Here is a 19,047-nt window from a genome sequence, read left to right as displayed (position 1 = left end):
GTGGAAGTAGAGCCATTTAGCTGAACATTTATTTGTTCATTTAACCAGTATTTATCATCCATGTAACCCCATGCAAGAGATCAATGGCATGGTGGTAAAAGAAACTGAGTCTTTCTGTCCTTGTGAACTATGTTCTAGGAGCCGGTGAAGGTAGCCTCAGAAGAATGCTGAATAATAAGGAGGGGGGCACCTTGTAAGCAGTGGCATGCACTTTGCAAGTGAGGTCTTGTTCTCTTGTGTTCTCAGACCTCCTCAAGTGATTTCTGACATGGAAAGGGCAAATGTTCTTTTCTAGAAAACAAGTGTCTGGCCCACTAGTCTATATCAGAACTCATTTCTAATAAGGTTTAATTAGTAGCTGATGCATATGGCCAGATAATTTTTGCTCCATTAAATCAAACATGTTGTCATGTGAACTGAGCAAACCTGCCATTAGACAGCAGGTATCAGCATGGTATATTGGCTGTTTTTGCATCTTGCTGTACTATTCAAACATTTTACAAGTCAAAAATATGTAAATAAAAATGTGTCCAGTGTCAGATAAAGACTTTTTTGAGACAATAATATATGCTATTATGGGCCTACTGTAACCATTCAAATTTTGTGTGTCCAAGTCCTAACTGCCCAGTACTTCAACATGAAATGGAATCATGGCAGGTGTAATTACATTAGTTAAGATGAAAGAAATCACTAGGGTGGGCCCTAGTCTGGTCTGACTGCTGTCTTTTAAAAAGGAGAAATTTGGACACATACATGTCCAGGGTAGATGGTGAGAGCAGACCTAAGGAGAAGGCAGCCATCAGCAAGCTCAGAGGTGGAGCCCAGAATAGATCTTTTTCCTACCACTCTCAGAAGGAGCAAAACTAGCTGATTTTGTACCCTGGGTCTCCAGAACTGTGGGATAATAAATCTGTTGTTTAAGCCACCTGCTTACCATACTTAGTTGCAGCTGCACTAGCAAACTAAATGTTTCTTCTAAACAACCCCAAATCTGAGGGTGAGCAGGGAGGAAAGCCAGCTATTCCTCACACTGAACATCAGGTGCTTAGGGACACCTTTTCTCCCCCACCCCCCACCCCGTGCTTGTTCTATTAGGATTGAGGCAGCCAAGTAGCCCTCCTTCCTTCCCTCCTTCTCTCCCTCAGTGTTTTCTTGCCTTTTTTTTTTTTTTTAAAACCAAGGCTCGTTTCCATGGCTACATTGAAAACACAGCCAATATTTAAAGTACTTGTTGACCATTCAGCTCCCTAAGGTCCAGTCCTGGGCGATTCCTGTGTCATTGAAGAAAATGAATAGATGAGATCTGAATCCATCTGGGCCTCTGGCGCCTGCTAGCTGGAAGAACCTTCCTGAGGCAGCTTGAGGGGCTCTCAGCAACAGACACAAAATGACTAGGACTTGCTCCTTCTTAGGATTTTAGTCCCCCTCTGCAGAAGTAAAGGGACCAAGAAATTTTATTTATTTAATTACTATTCTCTTTTTTCCTTTTCAGCCAGTACAGGCAACTCTCTCATCATTGAAGATGTTAGATGTGGGAAAGTGGCCAATTTTTTCCCTTTGTTCTGAGGAAGAACTGCAGTTAATTCATCAGGCTTGTGTCTTTGGCACTGCTGGCAACGAAGCTTTATACACCACAATAAATGATGAGGTAACTTGAAAAACATCCAGCCACCCCATATATTTAGTCATGGATGTGTTCAATTGAGGACAAAGAAGTATGTTTGTTTATTTGTTTAAAGCATGGAAAGTCAATTTGTACTTATTCTCTCTGAAGCAGTTTGCATAGGAAGACTGCCCTTGTTTGTGGTCGTTCTTGGCTCATCAGATATTGACCAACTTGAACTGACAGCAATTTTCCCATAGATTTTTGTGCTTGGCACCAACTGCAGTGGCTGTCTGGGTTTAGGTGACATCCAGAGTACCATCGAACCTCGGAGACTGGATTCCTTAAGTGGCAAAAAGATTGCCTGCCTCAGCTATGGAAGTGGCCCACACATTGTCCTGGCAACAGCAGGTAACAGCAACTCCACAGAGAACTGGAGCCATTGCTTTATTGGCTGAGGAACAAGATGAGAACGGCTCTGAAATCAAGAGCAACTTTCTGATTGGGAGAGAGTTACTGGTTCTGTTCTATGAACTTGACCATGCCTGGGAAAAGATGGAGATCACAATATATTTCAAGATCAGACTAAGATAATGTAGCAGATGGAAGATAGGAAGTGTTGGCATTTTAGATGTAGGAATACCAATGCTGCATGTGTGTTCCTCTTCCCTTTGTGAGTGAAATTACTGTGTGAAAACATTATACTCACGTTGGACCATGGGATGACTGCATTTTGAACTTTAGATTTCTGACTCATGAACTGAGTGACTAAATGTTGATTCTGGCCATCCCCATTAACTTAGCATTTTGAGGTTGTTGAACTAAATATGAAATTAAACATTCTTAAGGCTGTTTTATGAAGACTATAAAATTAAAATTAAATTACATCTTAGAGTTAAAAGTTCCAGGGTGGAGGGAAAAAGTTCTAAGGTTTTGGTGTTGCCAGTAATAGCAGGTGGAGACTTTTCATACCCCCTCTTCACCGAAAACAACCAAAGTTCTAGATCATTTTATTTTATCTCATAAAGCCCTCGCAAGACAGAAAGGAACTGTGAGATCAAATTTAAGAGGAAGTGTCAAATAAGAGTGCATAGGAGAATTTGTTACTGTGTTGCTGTCAAGGTGCCTGCCTATCAGCCTGAGCCAAGCTGTGGTTGGATGCACCCAGGAGGTGAAGGGACACCGGACAAGGTCCTGCCTAATGGAATAGTAGGGAAGCTCTCAAGTAGGCTTACTAGGAAAAGGCTTCCTCTGGAAAAGGGTTAGCCACCTCTTAGGAACTGAACAGGAAAACTTTTATTTAAACAAAGTAGGGAAGAAAAAACAGGGAAATGATACCCCCAGCTGGGCATATCTATAATCTCAGTATTTGGATCGTGGAGACAGAAGAAGGGGAGAGAGAAAGAAAGAAACTTTTTCTCTGAGATTTTATCCATGAATTAGGTTCATTTTTATTAGACTTAATGGCCCTAGAAACCTCAAACTTGAATTTATTAGCAGTTCTGGACTAGGCGTACCTTAAAGGTATGATGGAAATTAGTGGAGATCATTTCTAGAGGAAGGCTGTTCCACTAAAGACCTGGGGGAAAATCATCACAAATAACTCTTCAGTGATTATAAGCAACACATAATCCAAATAGGCATAGAGTATATAAAAAGATAAAGTCACAAGTTTAGTTTCTTGAAGATTTTAATTGACTTTTCTTTGTGATACTATAATCACACAATACTATATTACATAAAACAGAATGAGCATTATGATAACCTGAGCAGAGGAGGTTGGTTTTATAGATTGAGTAGGACTGAAGACAGGAGGAAACAAAGAGAAGAGAGCAGGCTGATCTTTTAAAAGTTATTTTCCTTGTAAGGATTAAACCAGAGAGAACTTTATTATCTGCTTGCTGAAACTGGCCTGTTGGGCGACTTGAGTCTGTCTTCCTCTCTTAATTCTCAAAAGACCAAATAAACAACTTAGTTTCTGCTTGGTGATGTGGAAATTCAACAGGAGTGACTTTTGGTTTGGTTTGTTGGGCCTAGTCTAAACCAATGGCCTCCTGTAGCTTCTTCTTTTTTTTTTTTTTTTAAACAAATGAGAACCAATAGAAGCAGTGGACCCAAAGAACTGACTACTAAACATCAGATATTAGAATTTAATATAAATTAGACACTGATTACAAAAGTGCTTTTAATTATTTGTAAACAGTAACTATGTTACCATTTGTGGAAGCCGTGCAATGTATGTGTTCATATGATGAAACAAACATTTTGAAAGTGGTTACTTTCTCTTATTTTCAGAAGGAGAAGTCTTTACCTGGGGTCACAATGCTTATAGCCAGTTGGGCAATGGAACAACGAACCATGGTTTAGTGCCCTGTCATATCTCCACTAACTTGTCAAACAAGCAGGTGATTGAAGTTGCCTGCGGGTCTTACCATTCTTTGGTCCTAACTTCTGATGGAGAGGTGAGTGCAGTTAACATAAATCTCTCTTTTTTCATTTTTTCTGTTATCTTCTATAGATTCTGCTAGTAGTCCTGGAAATAGGACTATTTGATTAAAATAACCACGTTGCTCAAATTCAGCCCTATTCTTGATAGCAAGTCACAGTCATGGTGTTTATATGATAAAGTCTACCTGATTATAGTAAGTAGTTTTTATCATTGCAAAATTAATATATCATTCATTCTATATTGCTATGCTGAAGAGGTTATTGAGGAAAAAGGAAATCCTGAAATGTTGAAAAATACTGCTGAGGCAAAGTAAATACTTTTGTGTAATTGGTACTTAAGTAGTAATATCATTGTCTGACTAGATATTATCAATAACCTCATGTTACATACCAATGCACTCTGAGAGAATAACTTACAGAAACTTTTCAACCAGTGCTGTGAGAGTGGCTATCTCGGAAACATCTTAAGAAGAACATTCATTGTCTAGAGGAGAGACTCTGTTTTTCATATATCAAACTTTGCTTTCAATAGGTGTTTGCCTGGGGTTATAATAACTCTGGGCAGGTAGGCTCTGGGTCAACGGTGAATCAGCCCATCCCTCGAAGAGTCACTGGTTGCTTGCAGAACAAAATTGTGGTGAACATTGCGTGTGGACAGATGTGTTCAATGGCCGTTGCGGACACTGGGGAGGTAGGCAGGTCATTTTGCAGTTTGTTCTGCTTTTTTCTTCTTTGTGTTATCTTTGCCACATCTCTGTTGTATGAGCATGACATGTTTCTCAAACAATGGAATTGCTGTTTGTCTTTCATAAATCCTGGGCTTCTTATCTCTCCCTAGGTCTATGTCTGGGGGTACAGTGGGAATGGGCAGCTGGGATTGGGCAGCAGTGGCAACCAACCAACCCCCTGTCGAGTGGCTGCGCTGCAGGGTATTCACGTTCAGCAGGTAGGTCCAGCCTTGGCTTGTGTGCAGTGTTTGAAAGTCTTTAATGATGAAGATACCAATGTGTTAAAAAAACAACAACAACAACACATAGTGTTCTAGTTGAGCTGGTTGAATGTCTTTGTTGAAGTTGAGATTAAAGCTCTCTGTACCTGAATGAATGTTTGGAGACATTCAGTTTCTAGGGTACTCTTTTTTTAATTTTTAAGAATTTCATCGTAAAGATGATGTACAGAGGGGTTGCAGTTACATGAGTCAGGTAATGAGCACATTTCCTTTTGAACAGTGTCACCCCCTCCCTCATTCCCAATTTTTCCCCTCCCAACTTCCCTCCACCCCAAGTTGTATAGTTCATTTCCAACATAGTGTCTAGTGGGTTTCATTACTGAATTGGTTTGCCCTTTGTCCTGCCATTTCTGTGCTTCCTTTTCACCTCCCCAAATCAGATAAACTTATATACAAGACAAAGGGTTACAGAAATCCAAAACAGCAACAGAAGGGAATAAACTAAAGATAAAAAGAAAGAAGGAAAAAAAGAGAACCACAAACAGTATAATAAAAGTTCAGAACTTCTTCCATTTCGTGGAGCTCATTTTGACAAGCATCATTTTATATGATCTCATGCACATAGTTGTTGAGCCCTTGAGATCCTCTCCTAAGAACATCCTCCTTTGTTTTTACTTTGTGTGAGTAGAATGCTGTTTAATTAATCATGTCCAGGTATAATTATTTGTCTTTTGCTATCCATTTAGGCTTACTTGTAGATTTGTAGAAACATTCTAGTTATTACAAGTGAGGAAAACCATGCAGCCTATGTTTCTTTGGGTCTGGTTTACTTCACTTAGTATGGTTTTTTTCCAAGTCTTTCCAGTTCCTTGTGAAGGAGGCAATGGCATTCTTTCTGATGGAAGCATAGGAGTCCATTGTGTATATATTCCACATTTTCTTGATTCATTCATCCATTAAGGCGCATTTGTGTTGATTCCATATCTTGGCTATGGTAAACAATGCTACAATGAAAATGGTCATGCTGGTAGCTTTAGTGTAGCCTGGTTTGTGGTCAATTGGATAGATGCCCAGAAGTAGTATTGCTGGGTCATAGAGGAGCTCTATGTTTAGTCTTTTGAGGAACCTCTATACTGCTTTCCAGAGTGGTTGAACAAGTTTACATTCCCACCAACAGTATAGTAGTGTTCTCCTTTGGCTACATCCCCAGCATCTGTTATTGTTAGTTTTCTTGATAATGGCCATTGGTGGAATCTCAATGTTGTTTTGATATGCATTTTTTATGGCCAGAGGTGTGGAGCATCTCCTCACACGTCTATTGGCCATTCTTATTTCTTCTTTGGAGAAGTCTCTCTTTAAGTCTTTAGTCCATTTATTAATTGGGTTGTTGTTTCTCTGAGGGTTTGGGAGGCTTAATTTTTTTTGCTCTGAGTATACTTTAGATATGAGGCTTTTGTCTGGTGCATGGTTAGTAAAAAATCTTCTTCCATTCTATGGGCTTTCTGTTTCTCTTGCTAGTGATGTCCGTTCCTATGCAGAAACTCTTCAGTTTGATATAGTGCCATTTAGCTAGTCTTTCTTTGATTTGTTGTGATTTTGGAAGTTTCAACCCATGCCTAGGAGCCCTAGTGTTTCTCCTATCTCTTCCTGCAATATTCTCAGGGTATCTTGTCTTACATTGAGATCTTTGATCCATTTGGAATTGATTCTGGTACAGGGTGATACTATAAGCATCTAACTTCAGTTTTCTGTAAGTGGATAGCTAATTCTGCCAGCACCATTTGTTGAAGAGGCTGTCTTTCTTCTATCTTGTGTTTTTGGCTCCCTTATCAAATATTAGGTGGCTATAGGTCTGTGGGCTCATTTCTGAATCTTCCATTCTATTGGTCCTCAGGCCTATTCTTATGCCAGTACCAACTGTTTTTTATTACTGTAGCTTTATAATAGAGTTTGACATCTGTTGTTGATATTCTTCCAGCACTGTTTTTACTGTTAAGGATTATTTTTTATATTTGGGGTCTTCTGTTATTCCATATGAACTTTTGGATTGCTTATTCTGTATTGTTGAAGAATACTTTTGGGATTTTAATGGGTATTGCATTGAATTTGTAGACAGCTTTTGGGCAGTATTGCCATTTTCACGATGTTAATCTTTCTTGGGAGTTTTTCCACTTCCTTAAATCTGCTTTAATTTTTTTTTTCAGGTTTTTATGATTTTCATCTTTGGTTAATTCTAGGGTTTTTTTTTTTAGGCTATTACAAATGAAATTGCTTTCCTGATTTCAGTCTTGCTCTTCTCATAGTTGCCATACAGAAAAGCTACTGATTTTTGTGAGTTAGTTTTATTTAGAATGTTCTTATACAAAGCTTTGGGACTATGAATTGTGACAACCTTTCCTGGAGAATCTTCAGCAGTATGTATCAAGAAACTTAAAAAATTTATTCCCTATGACTTATAATTCTGCTCCTAGAAAACTGTCCTAAGAACAAGAGAACATCTCTTACAGAACTAGATAATAGTCAAATTGAAGCCCATTAATATGTACAGTTAATATTCATTAATAATTATTAAAAATGGATTCTTCAAAAGCAGTACATATAGTATAATTTACTAAGCAAACAATGTGTTAATAATAAGATTACTTATGCCAAGTCTGTATGACAAGATGTTTATAAAGAATAATGACAGAGGAGAGAGAATGCCTCATGTGATGATAAAAAGAAAGAAGATGGAGAACTGAATAGACAGTATCATTAAAAAATGTGTGGGTGCAACTCTATATCTGTACATAAATAGAAGAAAAACCCAAACCTCAATGTTGAGAATACTTGAATATATATAGTCATCCCCATTTTCCATATTGAACGTATTTATGTTAACAGTCAGAAAAAAGGTATCTCTTTCTTACATTCAGCTCTCAACTCTGAGTTTCCTGGAGTATAATGCATGCCTCAGGAGAGCCAGTGACCCAGGCTGAGAAGTCAGAAGGACTCTGACAGGTCTTTCCTGAAGTTCTAAGCCTCTCCTGGGGCCTAAGGGTATTGGTTAGCTTAATGATTTTTTATGGCCAGGCTGTCTCCTCCTTCTGTTCAGCTTTGATTCTTAATCTACTTTCTGGAAATAGTGAAATGTTTCTTTTCATTTGTAAGCCTGAAAGGATTTGTTTTTTGTCTCCGCAGGTTGCTTGTGGGTATGCACACACATTAGTATTAACAGATGAAGGTCAAGTGTACGCTTGGGGTGCAAATTCTTATGGCCAGTTGGGCACTGGCAATAAAAGTAACCAGTCCTATCCTACCCCTGTCGTTGTGGAGAAGGACAGGTAATGTGTGCATTTTTAAACTTACCCCAGTGTGCTATAGTGGTTAAAGAAGACCCAGAATTAACAACAAAGAATTGTGGGAAATTTACTGTTAGCACTAGACTATCTAGCCAGAGTATTCCTTGTTTAAAGTTGATGGGGAATGGTTAGGGAGGTTGGTTGTATGTTAAATGTCTTCATTTCACTATTCCTCTTAATAGCTAACCTCCATTATGTGAACTGCAATGACTAAGCCCACATCAGCCATTCCACATTCATATTACAAATTACCCTTTTTTTCCTCTTTGGAGATTTTCATACTAAAAGGGAAGTTGATATCTTTAAGATCTGTCTTTGGTAGCTTGGGAAAATGAAGATGCCTTCGGTGGGATGTGAAGCCAGTCCTCACTTCTTATGACAGTCCTCAACTACTTATAAAATTTTCCAGTTGGAGGTGAAGCATTATTTCAGTACTTTGACTCTCAAGCTATTGCTGTGAGAAAGAGCAAAATATGCTTCCTTTTCTGGTGTACAGGGTTGTGTTAAGTAATTTACACATGGAAGTAGTTTCTAGATAATCCTATTATTTTTGAAAATCTACTGGATTTCATAAGAACAGCCATATTGCCTTCTCACTTGTCTTTTTTTCTTTTCTTTTATTCTTTATTTTGTTCTCTCGCCTTCCTTCTTCCTTCCTTCCCTCCCTCTTTTCTTTCCTTCTGTTTCCTCTCTCCTTCTCCTTACCCTTCTTCTCTTTCTTTCTCCCTCTCTTGCTTTCTCCCCCTCCTCTCTTTCTTTCTTTGTCCCTCTCTCTATGAGGGATTGAACCCAAGTCCTTGAGCATTCTAGGCGAGAGTTCTACCACTTGAGCCATATCCCTACCACTTCACTCATCATTTCAGGACACAGTGGTAGGAACTAAAAACATTTTATATTATTTTTTCTTTTAAAACTAGGGTTGTAGTCATTATAGAAACTAATACTACAGTTCTTATTTATATTTCACATATTAACTTTTATTGTATTTCATTTGAAATACCTGTGCAAAACTGGGCACCAGTGACTCAAATCTCTAATCCTAGCTACTCAGGAAGCTGAAGCTGAGATCTGAGGATTGTGGTTCAAAGCCAGAACAGGCAAGAAAGTCTATGAGACTCTTATCTCTAATTAACTACCAAAAAGCTGGAAGTATAGTTGTGGCTTAAGTGACAGATTGCCAGCCTTAAGCACAAAAACTCAGGGCAGCTCCTAGGCCCTGAGTTCAAGCCTCAGGGCCAGCACAAAATAAATATATATATATATATATATATATGTATAATATATATATTGATTAACTAGCATTTATACCCTCTTTTTAAAAAAGATTTCTTTTTCCTACCAGAGTATGTAACAATAAAAGTAAAGAACCAAATTGTCATGTCTTAGCCACCTCAGTTTTCATTTGCCTGTTGTGAACTTGGTGAACTATATTTAACTTTTACCGAATAGATCCTAAAAATAAGTTGTTGTTGTTGCTTTTTTTCCACCAAAAGTCTTAGAATTAGACCCTTAAGGCTTTAAGATTAGCGATCAGGAGGACAGCAGAAGCAGGAAATGGCTTAGGGATGCCTGCAAAACTGTGGGTTGCTTGTTTTGCAAAGGTATTCAGAGCTACTCAGGAAGGACACAGAACAGTCTTGAAGCTTTGAATTACCACACCAGTGCAGTTAGCGGGACACTTAGTTTTTAGTCTTCACAATAGAGTGTTGAAGAATCAAATCAAGACAGAATGGACATCAAAGCAATGATTTATATGGCACTTTGCAACTTTTTATGGTGCATTCACACTTAACAATCTTAGTTTCCTATCCCTGAGTTGGTGTCTGTTGTCACTACTCCACCCCCACTTTTGGGATTTGCTCATGTTGTCTACTGGTCCCCGGTGTAGAGCACTGGTCTAGGTCTTCTGATCAGTTCATGTAGGGACAGACAGCTTGTGCGAGAAAGAACAGGAAGCAGGGAAGCGGGGAATGACAATGACATGAGTACCAAGTTGGGGATTTCGAGAGTTTCCGTGGCCTGTGTGTGTGTGTGTGTGTCTGTGTGTGTGTCTGTGTGTCTGTGTGTGTTTGTGTGTGTCCGTGTGTGTCTGTGTGTGTCTGTGCTGGGTATTGGACTTAAAGCCTCCTTAGGTGATCTACTTAAGCCATGCCTCCAGCCCCCTTTTTTTCTTTTTCTATTCTCTTCCTTTTTTTTTTGTCTTCCTTCCTTCCTTCCTTCCTTCCTTCCTTCCTTCCTTCCTTCCTTCCTTCCTTCCTTCCTTCCTTCCTTCCTTCCCTTCCTTCCTTCCTTCCTTCCTTCCTTCCTTCCTTTCTTTCTTTTTTTTTTTTGAGGTAGTATCTTGCTTTCTTCCCCATATGGTCCTTGAAATTGTGATTCACAGTTGTCTGTCTCTAAGTAACCAAGATTACAGGTGTGAGCCTCTGGGTACCATACCCTATACCCATGCCTTTCTGTCTGTCTTTTTAAACTGCAGTTGTTTTTTAATTGTAAGTGGGGAAAAGATGGAGCCAGCTATGTACTTGTGCATTTTCTGTGTCTATACAAACATTACTTTGGCTGAAAAAAATTCCTGGATGAATTTTTAAATGAGAGGTGTTCCTGATTGCCTTAGTTTTCCAGGCTTGGTTTGGGGTGGCAATATTTCTGAGCTTGCTCAGCATTTGTTCAGCCTCTGTCACAGGTACTAGGATTTGTTCTATGCCTCTCCGCCTATTTTTAGTGGCTGAACTTTACACATAGATTCCGAGTTCACCCTCAGGAACCTTCCTTCTGACTCATCCAGGTCCCTTATGGAAGTCTGGCTAGTGAGGAATAGGATTGAGTTCGAGGTGGGGTCAAGAACAGGACTTCAGTTCTTAGCTGCCAATTCCTCAAAGGGAAAAGGGAGAAACCATCTACATTGAATTTTCCCCACTTTGGTGGGAATTGTAAACGGGAGGATTGTCGTCCAGGTTAGCCTGGGCAAAAAGCAAGACCTTATCTAAAAGATAACCAGAGCAAAAAAGGGCTGGAGGCATGGCCCAAGTGGTATAGTACCTGCCTTACAAGCATGAAGCTCTGAGTTCAAATTTCACCTCTGCCTCCACCCTCCATTGCTTTTTGGTACAACATTAATTTTTAAAATGACCCAAGGCACAGAGAAGGTTTCATGGCAATTTGCTTGGGTCCCAAGCCCAGACCTGAAGACACCCCCTAACCTCTCTACTCTTGTTCCCACATAGCAGCTGCTGCGGTCAGCCCGGTCCACACCCCACCCCTGACTTCCCTTGTGGAGCGAGGTGTGCCAGGTAAATGCCACAAGGCCACGCCCTGGGCGGCCCATTTCATTGTTGCCTCCTCACCTCCCTCTGCTCTGCCTGCCCCAGCCTGGCCTGGGTCACCAGCTGCTTTAGTGACTTTACACTGAGTGTCTAATGGTAGACACTTCAGAAGGGAACACAGAGACTGAATTATGTTGCTTTTCTAATGTTGGATCGTCTTGTGTTCCAGGCAGGGGCATTTTTTATAGAATATTATCAAAGAAAAGGGAGCCTGATTTTTTTTTTTTAACCAGGTCTCTCAGTGCACAGAAATAACTCAAATAAAAATAATAGTCTGTGCTTTGTAGGTTATTATGAAAGAGCTTAGATAGGAAGAGAGCACATGGAGCTCACCCATGCTTAAGGAAAGATTGTTAGGATGGCCCAGCATGTTTTCCCCCCAGAGAATACCACATGGCTTTACCATGGAGTGGTTAAGTATTCAAGACTTTTTCTTTCTTTTATTTCCTGCATAACTCTGTATGTTGAGCCAACCAGAGCACTAGGCCAGCACCACTAGGCTGGGCTTTTCCTAGTACATGGAGCCATCTTTGATTCCTTTTCTTCCTCTGCATGGAAATCCAGGCCGCCCTGATTCCTCCTTGGTGACGTGGCTTGAATGTGATGTTGTCCATGAGATTGACCTCTCTAAGCTAGCCTCCCAGGCTATCCTTTCCCTCCCTTTCAGACTGTCTTTCTCATTATTGCCAGATTGATACTTCTCAGAATACTACTTTCCTCCCCTCACGGCCCCATTCACAAAGTTGTCTCCCATTGGCCTACTACTTGAGATCAAGACAGAACTCACTGTTCCTACAGCAGCTGCTGGGGTCAGCCTGGCCCACACCTGCCCCTGGGTGTAAGACATAGCATGGTTCTTCACAAATCTCATGGCTTGCTGCCCCTAGATGTGCTCTGTTACGAGCACTTATAGGGCTGGGGATATGGCCTAGTGGCAAGAGTGCCTGCCTCAAATACATGAGGCCCTGGGTTCGATTCCCCAGCACCACATATACAGAAAACAGCCAGAAGTGGCGCTGTGGCTTAAGTGGCAGAGTGCTAGCTTTGAGCAAAAAGAAGCCAGGGACAGTGCTCAGGCCCTGAGTCCAAGCCCCAGGACTGGCCAAAAAACAACAACAACAACAAAAAAGAGCACTTACAGTGTGCTCTTCTCATTCTCACTGTGTGCCCTCTGCCTACACTGTGGCTCATTCACTTCTCAGCCTCACATGCTCTTAGTCCACCTCTGACAAGTCCAAAGTCTCTGGGACCCGGCTCTCTTCCTTTACTCACCTGAGTGTAAGAGACCAACTGTGCCTCACTCTGATATTAGTTAGAAATTGATTGTCCTGCCACTTCTCTCTCAAACTAAACCATAAGCTCTGTACCCATAGAGCTATATACATTTAGTACCCCAAGAAGTGGTTTTTAATGTCCTACTCCGCTGGGTACCTCATTTCATTTCCTCTGCACCACAAGCCTGTGAGACCATACTACCTTATCTGCTGTCTGGGCCCACTTCCCCCTCCCTCTGGAAAGATGTTCAAACTGATTCTAAGATGGAAATTAATTAGCTTGTGTCTACGTCCACCCCAGAGGACTGGTGCCCCTACCTTCAGGTTTACTTGTCAGGAAGTAGACAGGAGCCAGGGACTTACTTTCCTCTGAGTAAATAAGTTTCCTCTACTTCCTTCTTCTTTTTGCTTTGCATGTTGATGAGTATGCATATTGGGAAGCCAAATAGCATGGGTCCTTTGGATTCAGGCTCCTTTGCAGAGTGGGAGTTGGAGCCAATTGACTAATCCAGCCATGATAATATAGGAAATGACTCTTCTAGAGAAGGCTTACTAATTTGAATTGATCATTTGAAATATTGTACCTACTTAGAGCAGCATCTGTCACTTGAAATGCTGAGTAATGAGAGTGCTAAGTTAAAAACTACAGGAAGAACATTGATTTGGACCAAACCTCTGCATGTGGGCTCCCTATACTAAACTAAAACAAAATGGAGTCTCATGTTAAATTTCCCATCAAAGAGCTGAAAATAAGCTATTTAGATGATCTTTTGAGAAATCAGGATTAGAGAGATAACAACAAAAGTTCTCAAACAGACTCATTTTAATTCACATAAGAGTGGCATTCCTTGTCCCTAATCTTTAATGTAGAAAGATAACCTGAGGTAGCCTGATGTCAGCCAGTCGGTCATTTCCTCACAGTTTAATGTCTGGGTCCCTGCTTTACGAGGAGAGTAACTGTGTTTCTTTCTGCCTTCTTCTGCCCTTTTTTGCCTGTGTAACCAGTCACCATTGGAACACTTACTCTGTTTCATGGAATGAAATGTCAGATTCTAGAGTTGAAAATGAAGCCAATTAAGATCATTAAACTAAATCATTGTAATTTTGTCCTTGACAGTATTAAGAAAATGAGGAAACACCTTATATCACTTGTACACTAAACCCTGTGCTTGGCGCTTAGCCCTCCTTTCATCATTTAATTCCCAAGCCAACCCTGCAGTGTAATGAACTGAGGCTCCCAGAGGCTAAGAGGTCTCCTTACTCCTCAGTCTCAAGGCAGGGCTGGGATTCAAACCTGAAACCCAGGTTCTCCACTGCCTCATTTCCTCTGGATTCCTGGGTATTCAAGAGCTGAGAGCTGGCCTCTAATGAATCAGTGAAATTGCTTGTGCTGGCCATGAAGACACTGCGTGTCAGCCTTGTGAGGTGAGCCAACACCTCAGCCTCCAGGTTGTGTTGAGCAATTTTCCTCTGATTGGGAAACATCTCCTTGAGGAAGCATTGCCCTTCCCACTGCTATCCTCAGCAAGCGGGGTGTTGCCCAATCCTTAGCTACCCTAACTTGTAGAATCTCCCCTTGGTTAGCCAATAAAAGCCTGTAAGTTGCGTTTACTAAGGCACTGTATTGTATGTTTAGAGAGGGAGAATAAGCCAGCGGTCAGGCCTGATGAGAATTTGTAATCTGAGCCCCAAAAGGTAAACCGTACACACGTGAAAATAAATCAGGGCCAGTCTGGAGTGGTGTAGACAGGAAGTGCCATAAGAGCTTAGGTGAAAAAGGCATCTCACTCTGAGCCTTACAAGACAGGTAGGGTTTGTAAGGCAGAAGAAAGAGCTGACCAGGCATGGTAGCCATGAATGTAAACCTTGAGGGGCACTGAATATGTCTGCTTGTCAGAACACATGCTATATGCGACCAAAGTGATTTGAGCACTAAAGAGGAAGCCGAGTTCTTCACAGCCTTAATCTCAGCTCTCAGTTTTGGTGGATGCCATATCGCAGGAGGATTACTAGCTGCCACTTTGCTGTGATTGGGGCTCAGGAGAGAGAACGTCTAAGGCCAGGGCACCAGGGAGGCTGTGGGTGCCATAGATAAGGGGATGTGTCTGGCCAATGACCAGGCTTATAGGAACACTTAGAAAGAAGAGCATTGCCTGGGAACTTGCTGTTCTGGAGAAAGTGGCACATGAGAGAATTGAAAGGCTACTATGAAGTGCTGAGCCCATCTCTTGAGTTCCTGGAACCATTGCCTATTAGCAGAATTGAGATGTGACCTTACTTAGGGTCAAAGAAAGAGTTGCTGTCTTGTTTGAGATTAAGTAGTAGCTTAGTTATACAGAAAATGAATTGTTTCCTGATCAATAGAACAATGTTTTCCATTAGGAAGTGTCCTCAGAACGATGTCTCCTTCACTCATGAACTTTAGTATGAGTGTCTTCACTGCATCAGCCCAGGAAACTGCTGTCTGGCTATAGTTGATTTAGCCCTGGGTTTCTCCCTCAGCATCCCCAAAACAAAACCAAAAAGAAAAATTGAATTTATGCAATCAGTGGGAGTCAGGGTGACTCTCTTTAACCTCCAACTAGGTGAAGTTTCTCTGTTTGAGCTAGGGGATTGCATGTAGGGCCATGAACACTACCACTGAGTTACACCTCCAACTCAAAGTGGCAAAGTTATGATTAAAATATGTATTTATTCACCCTGAGTGAAGATAGTCTATGTCTTTATTAACTACTTACTAACGTTTTAAGAGAAAAAAAAAACTAAACCTTCCTTTTCTTTGTGATGTCCACTTGACTTGCTTGTACTTGAATTTCAGAATGGGATAGTGTGTAGTTTTTATAGGCTTACAGGAGTAATAAGCAGATCCCTAAAACAGATGAGTTATAAATGTCATTGAAATACAGTTCCAGTACTTAATGCCTGGAAATTTAGGAGGCATGCTGTCCAAGTCTTGTTTTGCTCTTTTGTTTTTTTTCTCTCTCTCCTTAGACCTGCTTCTCTCAGTTAAGTTTACAATGTCTCAAGTCAGTTACATGGAGGGGAGATAGGGACTGTCGTGCTTTCCTCCTGCTTACTGTATTTCTGTGGTGTTTGCTTGTGAATTCAGAGTCATAGAGATTGCAGCCTGTCACTCCACCCACACATCTGCAGCCAAGACCCAGGGTGGGCACGTGTACATGTGGGGCCAGTGCCGGGGCCAGTCCGTCATCCTCCCTCACCTCACCCACTTCTCCTGCACAGACGACGTGTTTGCGTGCTTTGCCACCCCTGCTGTCACCTGGCGCCTCCTCTCTGTGGGTGAGCTGCTCCCTGTGTGTTCACCCCATGGCCTAAAAACCAGGAAGAGAACCTAGTGCTTTTATTTTGGTATCAGGATTTCCTTGGGGGCAGGGTTCAGATTCATTTCCTTATAATGGGTTCCTGTGAAAGAGAATGCAGTTGGCTACTTTTATTAAAATTGTCAGGAAACACCACCAATATTAAATTAAAAGAATTTGGATTCCTTTTTTAGTTTGATGAGAGAAGTGTGTGTATGTTGTATATATGTATATGTATATACATTACCTATATACATATACACACATATATGTATATGCTAGAATATTCACTCAACCATCTTTTTATTTCATTCAGAATTAGTGAAGCAGATTGAGACTTGCTTTGTCTTTTGGCCAGATTTACAAGCAGATAGGTGTGATTTTTTTTTATCTTTATGGATTGCAGAGATGTAAATCCATATTTAGTGGGAAAAACATTGTTCACTCGGTCCGTTGTTTGGTGAATCAGTATGTTGTGAGTGTTGGGCAAGCAAGGCTTCACCCAGGCCTGTAGATGCGAGCCTGTGGGGTCACATGGCTGCAGCTTGTGCTGTGTTGCTCTCTTAGAAGCTGATGATCACCTCACTGTTGCTGAGTCACTGAGGAGGGAATTTGATAACCCAGATACTGCAGACCTCAGGTTTCTGGTCGATGGGAAATACATTTATACACACAAAGTCCTTCTCAAAATCAGGTAAGTGATCATTTATTTTGAGAATTAAGATCAATCAGTCCATTCAACAATTATTTCATTTGTCCAAGAGACTTCTGAGCACTTCAGCAAATTTTCTATTTGCCCTTTTGTTGGTTGTGGGGCTTGAACTCAGGGCCTGGGCTCTGTCCCTGAGCTTTTTTTGCTCTAGGCTAATGTTCTACCACTTTGGGCCTCAACTCTACTTTGGTTTTCTGGTGTTTAATTGGAGATTAGTCTCATGGATTTTGCTGCCTAGTCTGGCTTTGTACCGTGATTCTCTGATCTCAGCCTCCTGAGTAGGTAGGATTATAGATGTGAGCTACCAATGTCCAGCAAGTAATTAATTTTTTTTTGTCTTTTCTTTTTTGGTACTGGGAATCGAACCTAGGATGTTGTACGTGCTAGGCAAGTGCTTTGCCACTGAGTTACATACCAGCCCAGTAATTGATTTTTATTAGTGCTTTTTACCAGCATATATTTATTTGAGAGGGGGGTTGTTATGGCATTTCAGTGTTTATGAAAAAGTGTTGTAGTGCCCTTTGCCCCTGGGATTAGTGCAACCATTGGAAACAGGAGCTAGTGCAGATCAGTGTGACGGTGCTGGGTGCGTGGTGGGGAAAGTCCTGTGGTCATTCCTTAGGGCTTAAACCATGTTCTGTCCACCTCAGCATTACACAGCAGCCACCACTGGGTAAATGTGTTTAATACTTGTCAAAAGCTTCGACATATGTTATCTTCCCTGCAAAGAGACTGAGCTCAGCCCATGGTAGTCCTTCGACAGTCAGCCATAGGACATTAACTTGCAGATGCTTTGAACAGAGAATATCAGGCTTTTTCAGATCAACAAGACCTGGGGGAAGGCAACATAAAGACTTTTAACATCACATTGGTTGGTTTAATTTATGAGCAAGGAGTAGCATCTCCCTCAAGTATGCTGTTGGATGAGTTTTGACACATGTGCACACCTGTGAGACTGTGACCTACCTCTAGACATCGAGACCTGGAATAGTTCTGTCACTGGGATGAGCCTTCCAGCCCCAACCTGTGCTCTTCCTGTGACCATAAATTACTTATATGTTTTAAAGACTTACACAAACCAAATGATATACTATGCCTTCTTTTGTGCCCAGCTTCTCCCTCTTAAGATAATGATTTTGAAATTCATCATATTGTTCAATAATTGATATTGAAATCCCCTATATATTATTCACAGACTCAAAATGAACATTTCAGCCGCAAGTTCCTCTTTCATAAGGTCAGGCTGTGTCTCATTAATTCACTCTCGCCATCGTAGCACATAGCCTTCGTTGAGGAAGCAGGTGGGCCACTTTTCTGTAACAGAGTACGACACAGAAATTGCTCTGATACAGATCCAGAGTTTCAGTTGCCAGAAGTATGGTTTTCTAATGAGGCTGCGAGGGAGGATCTGCCCCATGCCCTTTCTTGGCTTCTTGATAGTTTGTGATCATCTCTGGCATTTCTATTCATGGGACAGCTTACCTCACATTATCACTCCACATAGGTCTGTGACCAGATTTCCCCTTTTTTGTAAGGACACTAGTCATATTGGAGTAGGGCCAACTACAATGACTCATCTTAATTTTCTAGCTCAGAGGTTTGGATTCAATGTAAGAACTTTTAGGCAACATACTTCACTGTATGTATCTTGTGCTACATACAGATCACAAGAAATATATCGACTCATATTTATAAAATAAACCTTCACCAGCGCACAGGAGAGGCAGCTGCCCTGACCACGCACAGCAGCTGTAGTAGTAAAGTGATGAAAAACTTCAGGCCAGCAGAGTAAGGAGCCAAGGCAAGGATGTTGTCTTAGTCAGTTTTCCATCACTATAACAAAACAGCTGAGACAATGAGCTACTAACAGTAGGCTTAGATTGAACGCACACATGCTAGGCATCTGCTGTAAGTCTAGCTAAAAAGACTTACCTGCCTCACAGTTTGGGGGTTCCAGTGAGTGATCGACTGGCCTTGTTGCTTTGGGCCTGTTGTATGGTAGCATATCATGGGAAGAACTTCATTTATGTGCCAGAGAGAAAAGGGGACAAAGGGGATTGGGTTCTACAGTGCTCTT

The 19,047-nt window shown here is 41.1% G+C and overlaps 1 protein-coding gene across 6 annotated transcripts in view; it reads left to right on the top strand.

Moving 5' to 3' along the window:
* The window catches only part of Rcbtb2 (RCC1 and BTB domain containing protein 2), a 36,199-nt gene that overhangs the window by 7,676 nt on the left and 9,476 nt on the right, over positions 1–19,047 (top strand). For 5 of the 6 annotated variants that reach the window (XM_048341375.1, XM_048341380.1, XM_048341376.1 and 2 more), the window contains 9 exons: positions 1,493–1,648; positions 1,864–2,014; positions 3,899–4,065; positions 4,584–4,742; positions 4,890–4,997; positions 8,181–8,323; positions 11,566–11,631; positions 16,048–16,238; positions 16,826–16,952. In XM_048341375.1, the coding sequence (XP_048197332.1) occupies positions 1,493–1,648; positions 1,864–2,014; positions 3,899–4,065; positions 4,584–4,742; positions 4,890–4,997; positions 8,181–8,323; positions 11,566–11,631; positions 16,048–16,238; positions 16,826–16,952 (1,268 nt within the window). The remainder of the gene's footprint in view (positions 1–1,492; positions 1,649–1,863; positions 2,015–3,898; positions 4,066–4,583; positions 4,743–4,889; positions 4,998–8,180; positions 8,324–11,565; positions 11,632–16,047; positions 16,239–16,825; positions 16,953–19,047) is intronic. The other variant, XM_048341378.1, reaches the window with a different exon arrangement.

This window comes from Perognathus longimembris, chromosome 3, assembly GCF_023159225.1.
Source record: "Perognathus longimembris pacificus isolate PPM17 chromosome 3, ASM2315922v1, whole genome shotgun sequence".
In the NCBI taxonomy this organism is placed as follows: domain Eukaryota; kingdom Metazoa; phylum Chordata; class Mammalia; order Rodentia; family Heteromyidae; genus Perognathus; species Perognathus longimembris.
This window is presented reverse-complemented; position numbering and strand designations above follow the sequence as displayed.